At 49.9% G+C, this 13,841-nt stretch overlaps 2 protein-coding genes across 3 annotated transcripts; one reads left to right on the forward strand and one right to left on the reverse strand.

Annotated features, from left to right (window-relative positions):
- The first annotated feature begins 4,849 nt into the window (after positions 1–4,849).
- On the forward strand, positions 4,850–10,159 carry TMEM140 (transmembrane protein 140). Of its 2 annotated transcripts, none has more exons than XM_058023591.1 (3): positions 4,850–5,342; positions 7,242–8,099; positions 8,812–10,159. In XM_058023591.1, exons 2-3 carry the CDS (start codon positions 8,087–8,089, stop codon positions 9,453–9,455), a joined length of 657 nt encoding a protein of 218 aa, XP_057879574.1. In that variant the 5' UTR covers positions 4,850–5,342; positions 7,242–8,086; the 3' UTR covers positions 9,456–10,159. The 2 variants fall into 2 exon arrangements, with proteins under 2 accessions (XP_057879574.1, XP_057879575.1); XM_058023592.1 differs by lacking the exon at positions 4,850–5,342 and having other exon boundaries at positions 7,285–7,360; positions 7,985–8,099.
- A 741-nt stretch (positions 10,160–10,900) lies between these two features.
- CYREN (cell cycle regulator of NHEJ) lies at positions 10,901–11,980 on the reverse strand. The gene is made up of 3 exons (XM_058023597.1): positions 11,862–11,980; positions 11,702–11,768; positions 10,901–11,417 (listed from the first exon to the last, which is right to left on the reverse strand). Exons 1-3 carry the CDS (start codon positions 11,978–11,980, stop codon positions 11,184–11,186), a joined length of 420 nt encoding a protein of 139 aa, XP_057879580.1. The 3' UTR covers positions 10,901–11,183.
- Between the last annotated feature and the right edge of the window lie 1,861 nt (positions 11,981–13,841).

The following is a 13,841-nucleotide window of genomic DNA, read 5'->3' on the forward strand; positions in this document are numbered from 1 at the left end:
TCTCGTGATTATGTATGTGCATTTCCCCATGTGGATCTACTTCAGTGACTAAGTTTATTAGATCAAAAGACTTAACAAAATTTCTGTTGTTGATCTTGATGAAAGTTGCTAAAGGCATTTGAAAAAAGGTGAATAGCAAGGAATATCACAGCTGCAGTAGAATTTTTGACAGAAATTCATGCTGGAGATGTACGTAGCCCTCAACAACACTTTGCTGATGTTCAGCCTAGAAAAATGTATGGCCTCAAGATGTAAAATAGGAGCACTGTTATTGTTGCCTAGAGAAAGCAAACTGTTATTTGGAAAGAAGTCACATTGATATTTCAATGGGTGATATTCTTTTTATGTACATGCACTTTATAATGCTGACTGCTTTGTTAATGCTCTCATTGGTTCAAAAGGTAGACCAGCATTTCTTGACTTTTGGCATTTTATGACAATAATTTTTTCAGAAACCCAAACATATGAAAAACAGAGCAGTGGCAATTAATACTACTGAGAAAGCATAGCTGTCCAGTTCCCAGACTAAAAATAAACAAGCCATATTGAGTGCAAAGTGGGCTCCCTGGTCAATATGATATGTTTGTGTCCAGGTTCATAAATATTTTCTGAAAAGAACAGCATAAAGGATTCAGCCTTGAGCAGCTTTCTTACATGTACTCCTTCTGGCATTGTGATTATCATGTTTATTTACAATTATTGGTTTGGGTTATGGGGCTTTTTTAATTTGTAACTCTAATATTCCCCTATGAATCAAAATGTTCACCAAGACACCATAGAGAAAACACCCTAAAACATCAGGAGAACATTTTCACAGCATGGCTAAGAGCAGAAGTCATGAAAGCAAAATTACCTGTATTTTTCACCCCAGGAGCAACATGCTGTGGCTATTTGGGGCTTTTTTTCTGACCAGAGACAGATATATAAAAAATTATTTTAATTAGTGTAACTTTACACAAACAAAAATTTTTGTCACCCAAAGAAAAATACCAGCCTTTACATGGTAACTTTCTCCCATTAGTTATTGAACTCTTACCAAGATTCCCCTGTCCCAGCCTGGTGTACACTCCCTGAACATCCCCTAAAGTGGCTGACTGATAGATAATACCTCTTTGTCACCCAATCTTTTGGAACTTGTTAGTCATAATTATTCATTCCTGTTTCTATTCTTTTTTCAGAAACTCAAGGCACTACTCTGTTTCACAGACTCAAGGCACTGATACTCAACCTAAGATAGTTCAAGTACCTGAGCCAGTGAAAGAAAGTAAACATTGCAAGTTTGTTTAATTCTTTAAATACCAATAAGCCTTTTTTTTTCTATAATCTCAAACCTCAGTAAAGGGTATGTTCCACAAAGAGAAGTACAGAGTTCTTTGGCTGGATTTCCTTCAATCTCAGCATTTGGAAGAGCTCTTTTTCCTGTAATTTAAACTGTCTTCATCACATTACTACATTATGATTTACTGATTGACAGCAATCTCAGTGGAGAAAAAACAAACCCAAGGCAAATTCCAGAGAGGTTAAAAAATATTTTCTCCTATTGGCAGTAGGATGCATGCATTTGTAATAGTGTGCTCATTGGGCTAAATATGATTAATGAAATTCAATATCAACTGTAAAGGCACCTCTTTGCTCAGAATAAAAGGTTTTAACAAATGTTGTAAATATTCTTTGTTTCTCAAGGGACAAACCACCCCATACTCTGTCAGACCTGGCTCACCTCACCTGTTGACCATGGACCTCACCCAGTGGTTCTGTGAGGGGAGGTGCTTGCACAGATCATTACAGCTGGAATTGGCCTCTGTGGGACAGGCAGTCCCGGTAAGCAGAGTTCAAGTACAGTTTAAGCACGGTACGGTTGAGTATATTGCAATGTTATGATCAGTAAGAGCTTGCCTGCCAAAGAGGAGAATTAATAAAGAATGTCCCTTTAAATGTTTTTGCAGGCTTGGCAGCTCCTCCCCCAGCTGCAGATTTCCTTCCTAGATATCGTGTACAGTAACCAAGGGGTGAAATGTAACAGATCACATTCTTCTAGGCTTTCCCGGAATGGGCATTGCTTAGAGGAAGTTTAACAAACAAATAAATAAATAAATATCCCAGCTCTTCTTTTTTTTTTTTTCTGTGTTTCTGTGTTTTATAGCCAGACTGGAGTATTAACCCACAGAATCATATGTGGGATAAAGTGTAGTAGTTTACTTTTAAAACTGAAGGGTAAAAAATTTTGCAAAGTCCCAGTTTATCTCATACTTTCCTTAATAATAATAATATTACTAGACTGCTGAGTGTTTGCTTTAACTGCACAATGAGAAATGAGAAATCAAGAACTGCAGAGCAGTTAATTCCACTTTAAAACCACATAAATCTTCCTAATGCATGCAAAAATTATGTCCATTTCAGGAAACAATTCCAGGAAGCAAGAGTCACACAGGAATTTAGCAGAAGCTGGCTCCTGGAACATGCTCTTCTTTCCCACCCACAGAAAACAGGACCCAGCAGCCCAAACACTCCATCCAGTCTCTCCTACCTCCAGGCACACACAGCTAGAAGCCCTGCTCTCTTTCTCCTCCCCCTTCCCATTCCTTCTCCATGGGACATGCTGATGATCATTCCCTGCTCACATCATCCCCATGAGACTTGTCCTTCCCAGCCACTCCATCATCAGACTTGGGCATTGGAAGCCCAAGAGGCAGGCAGAGCACACCTGTAAAACATCTCCAGGAAGGGGAATGGAAAGGCAAACTGCATCCTGCCCAGCCTTCAGGCACAGTCTTCCCTGCCCAAGCACCTGGAAGGAGCAGGCAGGGGAACTGCCTGCTAGAGAGGCGGCCAAAGGTGTGGAAGGAAGACCCCAGAAGGTCAGTTGGGACCAAAGGCAAGTCTTGAGTCAGATTTGGACTGGACTTCTCCCTTTTGTCAGCTATGGCATCCCAGGAGGCATTAAAAGCAGCAGAGACTGAGACCCTGCTGGGGAGGAGACATGGGGCTCCTCAGGAAACACTGAAAAATGCTTCTGCCACAGGGGCACAATCAGGCAACCAGCTCTGGCCAGTGAGATGCCACACTCCAAGAGCAACATTCCCAAATGGCGTATTTTAAACATTTAAACTTTTTCAACATCACCTCCTAAGGGTACAGAAGTCAGTAATTCCAAAATTTTGGAAGTCAAGCAGGGGAACAATCACTCCAGGGAGAAATGCTCTGCATGGCAGAGCAGACCCAGTGTGGCAGTCATCCTGATTACCCCAGCAAACAGGACCCCAGTGTGAAAGCAAGGATATTTTTGAAGGAGTTGCTTGTGCCTTCTACCCATGGCAGTGAAACAGCAGCTTCACTTGTGGTGCTGAGATCAGCTAAGGAGCTGGTTGATCACCACATCAAAATTATATACCCTTTTTCTCCCTGAATGACAGAAAAAATAATCCTGTTCCCAAAGGGCAAGACCCCTCCCTCTTGGGAGCACAAACACACCCCTGCCAAAGAGTTTTATTTCACTGGAACAGAGGTCTTGCCTCAGAAGTCTCTTATCCCTCAGTTTCCCAGCCATCAGCCCCAATGCTAGAAGATGGCCATGTTCAGCCCCAAGGCTTCCTTCTCCTCTTTCAGCTGAGCAGCTCTGGACTGCTGGACTTCATTTGCTGCAAGATTTCTGTCCCCACCCACCAGAACCCCTGCCTAAGCCACCCATGAGCTGAACTCCTTGATGCAGACCCCTGTCCCTCTCCATGCTGAGTTATCCCACACACAGAGGCACATTGGAAGGCAACCCCCCACCACCACTTGCATGCCTCTGTTCACTGAGCTTCTCTTAGGACTTCCCCCTGTATTTCTTTCCACTTACTTTGTGCTCTTGGATGTGAGTGCCTGTATTACAGGCTCACAACATGTGTACCACATGGACATTTCTAGATCATGCCTAAGCATGGAATTATGATGTGAAAATCAGCTTCATGGTGTGAAAAATGCCAATTGCTTGTTTTTTAAATTTTTAAAAGTTTAATAGTAATAAAATGGTTATAAAATAATAATACAATTAGAGTAATAATAATTTGGACAATTTGAATTAGGACAATATGACACAATAGAGACAAAGAGTTATGGATGTCCGGGTAGCTTTTTCTGGGCAGCACGAGCCCGGAAAAGGACACCTGTTAACAAAGGATTAACCCTTAAAAGCAATAGCCTGTTGCATATTCATACACCTCATACATGATGCATAAATTCCATTCAAACACAGGATTCTGTCTGGTCATCGTCAACTTCTTCCTCTGAATCCTAACAGCGCCTTCAAGGTGGGAAGAAGTTCCTTTCTTCTGCTGAGAGGGCAATAAATTCCCTTTCTCTGAAAGATTTAGGTGTCCTGTGGCTGCTATCTCGCTGTGAGTCCTTTCTTTAAAAAAAAAAAAAGTATCCAAAATAGCATAGTTTCTATTTTAACATTTTTTATAACCTAAAACTGTATTTAGCACACTGCTTAAGAGAATTAACACAGCATTACTTTCTAACACAACACATATAATATTCTTTTTAATACTTGCAAAAAGCCAATCATAAAATATGCATCTTTCACAATGGCTAGGTGTCCCACATGCATCAAGCCCCAGCACACAGAGGAGGGCTAACCCCACCACAAAGACTGCTGGTAGGACTAACAGCTCCAGACCGGCCCAGGAGGGCTAAAGGCAGGAGAGTTGTGTCCCTTCCATGACTGGAGGTGTCAGTGGCTCCCTGAAGCAGCAGGCACCTTGGCACCTTGCTCTGTGCCTGCGTAAGCGGCTGCGGGCAGGGAGCTGCAGCCACGCCGTGTCTGGGGAGCACCGGGACGGAGGGAGGGAGGGAGGGAGGGAGGGAGGGAGGGAGGGAACCGTGTCCAAAGTGCACGAAGGGCAGTGCTGAGGTACTGACATCCGTGCTGGGACGGTCAGTCACCTCCAAAGAAGTGTCCAAACAAAACTAAACAAATTAATCAAAGCCCTCACGGACACCCAAGCTACTCTAAGAGCACGGCAATCTGGGTGAGTTTAGCCCGGTCAGGTTTTCGCGCTGGTTAGCACAGCAGGGAGAAGGAAAGGAAACGCAAGCCCGAGCCTGGCGCAGGTTGTGGAGCTGGGCTTGGTTTGTTTTCTTGGTCAGAGGCAGCTGACTCTATATCGGGAAACAGCACGGCCCTCAGAACCGAAAGAGAAAGCAGAGATAGCGATCTTCACGTCACAAAACCAGGCTGGGGACAGCCCGCGGCCGGCGCAGCTCCGCCAGCAGCCGCAGAACCGCTTGCGTCCTATCCCGGCACCACAGCCCTCCGCAGCGTGTTCCAGCTCCGCTCCCACCCACATGGGCAGCCCGTGAGTATCCTGCACTGAGACCCCGCTTTCTAATGTCACTGGCACTGGGGAGGACTGCCAGAAGTGGTGCTGCAGGGTGCAGATGTCTTGGAGGGTCCTTCCCCTGCTTTAAGACTCTTTAAAGGCAGTTCCCCCACAGTCTGTCCCATTTGCTGCTGGTTGGTTTCTGTGTACCAGCCATCCTTAGCTTGTCATGGCCTTTCTTCACCCACGGTTTCTCCGCAGCTTATCCTCCCTGAGGGGGAAACACGATCCGGATAGCTGGGGTGGGGAGGTGGGGAAGGGACAGGACAGATGTCTTGATGGAAGAGTGTCATGTCCAAAGCACGACGCCTTCCCATTACTCTTGTACAGCATTTCTTCCCTCAGTAGCCAGGGAGAGGGGAGACAGGAAAGTCAAACAGTCTGGGGGGCTCTACAGTGCCAAAGGAAATGCCCATTCCCTCGCCTCTTTGCACTCAGCCCCATTGCAGCGGCATCCAGCGGCTCACAGAGATGCCTGTCCCTGCACAGATCCTGTGCCAGGGCTGTGTGCCCTCCTGTCCCCTTGCCCAGGGGCTCCGCCAGCTCCTTGCCAGAGGAAGGCACAGCCCCCAGCCTGGCAAGGGTGCCCACTGCCTGTGAGCAGCAGAGGGAAGGCAGTCCCAAAAGCACAGAGGCTGCCCAGGAGCCTTATCTCCCACACAGAGATCTCAGGGAGCTCCTGAGCCATTCCCACAGGGCCTGTCTCTGCCGGGAGACTGAGACACAGAGCTCTGCTTTGGTGAAACCCAGCGTTTCCATCAATGCCAGTCCAGGAACAAGGACGCTGACTCCAGGCTGGGGCTCGCTGTGCCCTGTTCAGGTTCCCCTTTCTTGCACCTTTGAGGAAGAGCCACAGAGTTTCCCATCCAAAGGCACAGACACCTCCTTAGAGGCAGTGAGACTGTCTGGGAAAACCCAAGCTGTACGCTGGGTCAGAGCTCTTTCCTGTTTGTCTCTCGCTTCTCAGCCAGGCTGCTGCTAAACCTGCCTCAGTGATGAACTGCAGAGCTCACCAATGTCCTATCTGTGTGCCAGGTCTCAGCCTTCACTGCCTCCAGGCCAGTTCTCCATCCAGCGGGCACAGGGCCATCCCAGGCATGTTTCTGGTCCTATCAGTCACACGTAGGGACAGGGATTTACCTACTGGGGAGGCAGCAGGAGGCAAAGATGCCAGCAATTTAACCAAGAAGAGAGGGACATCGTTGGGAAAATATGTCCTTACACACATGAGCCTCAAAGCAGAGGAGAGGGCAGAGGTACCATGGGCTTTGCCCAGGTCCCCATGCATGCAGAGATCGCGCAGCAGCACAGGGTCTCTGAGGTGGCTGTCCTCCACCCCTGCCATATGTTACCATAAACCTGATGGGAATTTAATTCTCTGTCCCCTCTCTAGTAAACATGTGCAACTAGGACAAATTTTGATAACTTGTACATTTTATGAATACCAAGGGAGTGAGCATGAGATGACTGAACAAAAAGCCACCTTTCTACAAGCCTGCCTTCCCTAGGAAACTGGTCTAAAGAAATACAACAGCAAGGGTTGGTGGGTGGGCAGGCAGGGCCAAAAGCCAGCTGGGCTGCAGAAATCCCTGTAGACCTGGTCAGGCAGCCAAGAGCTCCCTCCAAGTGCAGCTTGTTCTTCCTCTCAGGGTAAGGCAGGGCAGCAGGAAGAACAATGAGTGGTGTGAGCCCTTGCAGGACAGGGAGAGGAAGAGCAACAATGCCTGGGCACAGCAGACTATGTGTGAGACAAACCAAGCAACACTAGGGGAAAGAGAAACCATGGTGAATTACATTTCACCAGAGGTCTCATTTTGCAGCACATCCTGTGCCCGAGCACAGATATTTTCCTGGTTGCTTTTGTCTTCATTGCAGGTTCAGAAAAATGGGCATCCTCCATGTGAGCTTCCAGTCTCTCCAGAAGCCTTTTGAGAAGAAGCCCTCCAAGGGAGGCTACAAGAAGTGAGGGAAAAGCGACCAGGGGAAGTGGACAGGTTGGTATCTGATGCTGTGAGCCCCTTCCATGCTGTGTGTGTGCTTCTCTTGGGAGAAATTTGGGACTGAGAAGCTTCATCTCTGTGCTCATTAAACAGAGGTGCCCCACTTCCAAGTTTCCAGGGAGAGATGAGGAGTGGGAGGGGAATGCTGAAGGGTCTCTAGTCAGCAGCACCACCACCAGGCACTGAGTACAGATTTATTAGAGTCTCTTCTGGCACTCTAAAAACTCACAGGCTGTACCAAATTCATAATCACCTTTGGCTGATGGTCTAGGAGGATATCCAGGTTATCACAGACTCACAGACTATTCTGAACAGGAAGGGACCCAGAGTCCAATTCTTAAGTAAATAATATACCACTGGGTAATAGGCAGTGGAAGGGGACAGTAGGGCCAATGTGAACTTCTTAAAGGAAAGTGGTAAATTATTCTCAGCAGCTGAAGCTTGTCTGAGGGAGGAAGAGTTAATTGCAAAGCCTCAAGCCCAAGGCTGGGCTTGAAGCCAAGGTCCCTTGAGTCCTGTGTTTGTGCCTCTCTGCAGACCTGGCTGGAGAGTGCTTCAATGCCATGTGACTCTGCAGGCAGTGATAGCCTTTCCTGATGCCATTTCCCTGTTTTTCAGCGTGAAGCAGAAGCCTGCAGGACGGCACTAGAGGACAGTACACATTCCGGGGAGAGGAGCAGAGTCGGCTTTGCCAACCAGGCTGGGAGAGGAGCAAGGTGGATGGCAATCACAGGTGTGTCTCAGTAGCACCCATCTCCCAATGGCTGCAGGAGGATCCAGGGTGCCCCTCTGAGCTTGGCACCTGCCTGTCTGGGTAGGGCACTGCTCCCCAGGCAACCGAGACAGAGGAGCACCATGTCCACCAGCCTCAGTGGGTAGCAGAGCTCCAGGTGGAAATGCTGGAAATGGCCACCCATTTCACACCCATATCAATGGCACTGGGTGTTCCAGAGCTATAGGACAAGGGCAAGGAGACAAGGGGAGCCCTGCAGTTCAGCTCCTGTCACGTCTGCACCTTACTCCGTAGTCCAAAGATCAAAAGGGATGTCCTTGTCTGATAAAAGCTGAAAGAAAGGCATTATCCCAGAATAGCTCTTATCATGCTTCTTACCAGACAGCAGTTTTTCTCTCCTCCCATCCCTGCAGTTTGCTGACAAATGCCTCTTTTCCAGTGAGATCATGATGCAAAGGGCATGTGTGGAGCTGAGTCATACTCTCTCCCAGTACTGGTCCACACATGGGTCACACCTTTGCTGTGACAAGTGCAGCAAATGCACCCCCCTCACAGTGCAGTAACACATGTGCAGCACAGTCCTAGGCAGGACACTCCTGTTCTGTTTGCAAGGGGAGTCCCCAGACCCCAGCCATAAGGCTCAGAGCCCATCTTGGGAAGGGTGCCATAAGAGGCAACAACTGAGGGGTCCCCCCTTCATGTTTTTCAACAGGCATCCCCACAGCAGCTCTTACCATGATAGCAAGAAAGCATGCAGGCACCAGGATGGGTGTGCTGCCACAGTGGTGTGCCAAGAACCTGCTGCCCATGCTGGCTTTACTGGAGGCTGTTGGGACCCTGGCCCTGATGTGCTACGCTCTGCTGTACGAGGCCGGGAACCTGGTGAACCTCCCTGACAAATGCATTGGCTTCTACAACTTCTGCCTGTGGAATGGTACAGCTGGGCAGCTGCAGTGCCTGGACACCCAGCATCTGCAGGCAATGGGCATCAGTCCACTACAACTGGGACTAGCCAGGGTTTGTGTGTATACCTGCCTGGTCTTCATCCTCTTCCACATCCCTTTTGTTTTAAATGTGAATTCCACATTTAAAGGGCGGGGAGAGGGATGGAAGATGATTCGCATCATACTCTTCATCAAGATGATAATCCTGTCTGGAGGCCTGGGTATGTTTCTTTTGCAAACCTCACACTGGATTCATCCCTCTGATTTCACTGGAGGCTTCCTGGCACTGCTTGGGACTCAGGCTCTGCTACTGCTCCAGATTCTCACTGTCACTGTGTACCTCAGCTGGGCCAAGCACACACATATGTGTGAAAACCTCTTAACTGAGGAGGCCCTGCCCACTAAGATCTGACAGTGAAGAAGATGCAAGAGCTATTGGTAACATGATTTAAAATTGTAATCCATATACAGCTTTACTCCCTAGCAAAAATCTGATTCCCAGTCCAAAGGCTCGTGTCCAGCCATGCTCTGTCACATTGCTGTGTGCAGCATTCCTGCATCAACCTGGCAGCAGATGACAGCCACAGCACAGAAGCTTCCCAGGTACAACAGTGTGTAACATCCCTCAGTTTGGGGCACAGCATCAGTGACAGCACTTCTGGCCCCAAAGAGCAGTGAAGGTAGCAGAACCAGCTACCAGTGGGCACAGCCCTCTGTTCATACCTAGTCTATGTAAAAAAAGTTGCTAGTACCTCACAGTGTGTGATTAAATCTGCAATTAACTAACAAAATGCTTTTAATACATTTGACCCTACCATATAAAAAAGGGAGTTTGAAAACAGGATCTGTACCTTATGTTTAACTAGGAACTAACAAATGTTCAGGAAAATGTAACCAAGTAGGTAATTTCTTCATAACTAGACAGGATACATATCACTTAAAATAAACAGCCAATCAACAACCAACCTTCAAGGCTGTGATGATACTTCTGTATCGTCCGTCTAGGACAATACAGAAGTAACACCAGAAAGAAGCAGGTTTGTAGTTTGAAAACAAGATAACAGACTGAGCATGCACCAAGTAAGCATGCAATAAAAGCACAAGTGAAGAAGACGATTCAACGACCAGCAAAACCCCTACAGGGGGTAGTAATAACCCCTACAGGACACTAGATGGCAGAAAAGACTGAGACGGTTAACTCCAATTCATATAATCATTTTTCAAAACCGGAGTTTTATGTTATTGATTTTCTGTGTAGTGAATATGTAACAGCTTTGTAAGTACATGCTGCATTAATTCATCCAGTGGCTGGAAGAATTTATGTAAATAAAGAATGCCTGCTTAACAGTGATATTCTTTGCAGCTGAGTGAATTTGCTTCAAGGGACATGAGGGTCTATTTTCTCTTGCTTCAGCCTTGGTGTGGATGAGGCTGGTGATGCTGATTTGACCAATTCTTCATTTCAATACATGGTCTCACAGCTGGCCTCATGCTGTTTGTTTGTCCTTTTTTTTTTGATTAGGAAGAGGACACTGAGCCATCTTCATCCCTTCCCAGACCCCCATGCACACTGCCACGGGGTCAGCCCCCTCAGGGCAGTTCCAGCCACTGCCAGTCTGCTCCCGTTCATGTTCCTCAGCATTGGGAAGACAGCTGCAGTCTGGAGGCAAACTCAGCCCCAGGCCCAATGGGAACAGCCTGCCAGGCCCCGCTGCAGCTGTGACTGAGGGACCACAAGGACAAGGGAGCCTCGTGGCTGAACCACGGCCATGTAGCTCTGCCAGCAAAGGTCTTCCAGGTCAGCAGCTCCCTGCTTACCTCCATGCCCAACACCAACCCACCAAAGGGATCCTCACAGAAACCCGAATGTCTTCTTTTATCTGTCCATGCTCTGAAATGTGAAACAGAATCAAACACATCCTAATCTGGAGCCAAATCCCACTGAGCCCAGCACAGAGTGGGAGAACTGAGTACCTCCCTCCTTTCCCCCTGGCCTTCCTGGGTATCCTACCAGCTACACAGGGCACCGACACAGCAGATGGATGCACAGCCCCCTCCAGGCCCTCCTCCCTCCGTTCCCAGGGCCGCGGGAGGAGACACCCTCCCCATTGTGCCCTCTTCTCCTGGGAAGTCAGAGATGTTAGCTGAAAAAGATCTCCCTGACGTATTTCAGGACATCGTCCTCAGAGTTCTCCCCGTCTGTCCCCTCTGCTTCAGCACCAGCAGCAGGAGGGGATGGAAGTGCCGGACCGCGGTCACTGCCTCCATCCGTGCTGCCCGTGCTTCCAGGAACCTCCTGTGGTGTTGGCGGGATCTCCTGCTCCTCTTCGCTCCCGGACCGGGCCTTCTCCTCATCTTCCTCGCTCTGTAGATTCTGACCGGAGGGAAAACAACAAGGGCCGGCCGTGCATGACTTCACGCCGGGAGCACCCAAGGAGCAGGAGGGCAGCCCACCATGCCCGTGAGCCACGCCTCGCCAGGCCCCAGGCCCGCGGTTCTGCTTTGCAAAGGCAGCAGCGCCGCTGGGACAGAGAGGAGAGGCCGGGAAAGCCTTGCGGCACCGGCACGCCTCCGGCCCGCCAGTGAGCCGCGGGCAACAGCGCTCCCTGCCCGGCCTCCGGAGCCCTGCCGCCCCCACCCCCAGAGGTCCCGGCTCACCTCGGCCAGGACCGCCAGGGCCACCTCCAGCAGCTCCGCCTCGTTCATGCAGTACAGCGCCGCGGGCCTGGGCAATGCACAGGGGACGCTCAGCGCGGGCAGCGCTGGGCTCGCCCTCCCGCCCGCCGCCCCGGCCTCTCCCCCGCCCCAGCGGCGCTACCTGCGCCCCGCCGCCGCCCGCCGCCGCCCGGCGCTGGGGGACGGGGCCGCCGCCGCCCGCCCGTCCCCCGCCGCCCCCATCCAGGCCGGGAGCTGCCGCCGCCGAGCCCCAGCCGCCATGCCCACGCGGGGCGGTGCCGCCGGGGCGCCTTCCGCCGTCACACCGGGGCTGCTTCCCGCCCGACAGGGACACAGGGCAGCTGGAAAAGCAGCCCCAGACCGCCGTAAAACCCAAGTCACGACAGAGCCCCGTGTTTGATCAGGCAGGCAGGCAATATCGCGTTCCTCGATACTCCGTCAAGGAGCAAACACGGCTCTGGGCCAGCTGCGGAGCAGACGGGGAGTTGGGAACGAGGCGTGCAGCCTCCGAGCCCCGGGGCAGCCTGGCGGGCCGGGCCCGCCGCCGCTCCGAGCTCTGGGTTACGGCGCCGCCCTGAGCGCGCCCGCCGCCGCCGGGGCGCCCTCTGTGGGCCCGGGCGCGCAGGGCAGCAGCGCTTCGCCGGAGCGGCGGGGACTCGTGCCGGGAAGCGAGGAGAGGAGAGCCTGGGCCAAGGATGGGGTAAAAGCCCCTCTGGGAATACAGCATGTGGAGCATTGTTCTAGCAAAACATGTTCATTCCTTCCCTCCAGGTTTCTGGCACAGTATCAATTTTGTGCTAATGCACTATCATTTTGCATAGCAGCCTTGGACTGGCACATGTTTTTATACTTTCTTTCCCTGTTTGGGGGTTTTGTGTTGCTCATAGTCCTACTTATGAAACAAACCTGAGAGTAGTCTCTATCCAGAAACCTCAACTGACCCTCTGTGAGGGCTGGAAGATAACATCTGGAAGAAAGTAACATCCATGGTCGCGTTCAGGACCGGATTAAAGGGGGCTTTGGACAACATGGTCTAGTGGAAGGTGGCTGTGCTCATGGCAGCGTTGGAACTAGAAGAGCTTTAAGTCCCTTGCAACCCAGACCATTCTGTAATTTTGTAATTCTAAATTCTAAAACCCCTATGCAATGTAGTCAGCACTGCAGGGCTTGGAATACAGCCACAATCTTTCTTGGCCTTTTGAGAGGCAAAGGCTCCTATTTGAGAGCTCTCTAAACTCCCAGACTAACACTGGGAATTCCTGAAGCCAGTTCGAATTCAGCACTGGATTTGAGGGGACATTAGCTCAGACTGGCATGAAGAGCAGTTGCACCATTAGTATCATATCCCACTGAGGTGGAAACCCTGTATTTAGACGTCAGTTTGGCAGGAGACCTGTTAATCTTGGAGAATGGAAGACGGCGTTATGAGTGTAGTCAGCAGGAGCAAGTTACTCCATGGACAACAGGTACCTGTAGCATGAATATGCCTGTAGTGAGGATTTCAGTATCCAGCACTGTTATCCTTGAACAGCTGTCTGTGAGCATGGATACCCATATGGCTCATGAATGGCTGTTCATTTTCCAGCAGTGTATGCTCTGCCAAGGAACAACAGTACCACAAACTCCCAATACAGGCCAAGGACACAAGCAGCAGAAAGCTCCATGGCAATGTGTAAGCAGATGACATGTATCTGCTTAGGGCTATGCAATGCCTGAGCACAGCACTTGCCCTGATGTTGGGGGCTTAGGGGGAAGAAACAGCTCCAGTGACAGAGAGCCCTATACAGGGCCAGACTGGTCCTGGCCTCCCTCCCCCTCTCCACCATCAGGTACCTGCTAGGCATTATGTAGCTTCTGAACTCCTACACAAGTATTTCAAAGTCTGACTCAAATTTCTGCTCTGGTTGGTAGCAGATACCTATGCCAAGGTAACACAATACATCCAAGCAAACGCAGTTGTTTTTGTTCCTGGATGTCTGGTTCACCTTGGTGTGCAGATGTGGTGCTGGAAGCACCTGGTGGAAACACAAGAGCTTTTTTGCATGCAGGAGACTTGGCACATCACTGCCCTCACCACCCTCCATGTTTTGCAGCAACTGCTGAACAAAGCATAGAGTTCAAA

The sequence above is a fragment of the Melospiza georgiana genome, chromosome 4, assembly GCF_028018845.1.
Source record: "Melospiza georgiana isolate bMelGeo1 chromosome 4, bMelGeo1.pri, whole genome shotgun sequence".
Lineage (NCBI taxonomy): Eukaryota > Metazoa > Chordata > Aves > Passeriformes > Passerellidae > Melospiza > Melospiza georgiana.

What these genes read in the sequence shown, in the direction of transcription:
- CYREN (XM_058023597.1), bottom strand. Translation starts at nt 11,980, where the DNA reads ATGGCGGCTGGGGCTCGGCGGCGGCAGCTCCCGGCCTGGATGGGGGCG. An exon ending in CGGGCGGCGGCGGGGCGCAG is followed by an intron (nt 11,769 to 11,861) that starts GTAGCGCCGCTG and finishes TGCATTGCCCAG; the next exon opens with GCCCGCGGCGCTGTACTGCA. An exon ending in CCCTGGCGGTCCTGGCCGAG is followed by an intron (nt 11,418 to 11,701) that starts GTGAGCCGGGAC and finishes CCCTCCGGTCAG; the next exon opens with AATCTACAGAGCGAGGAAGA.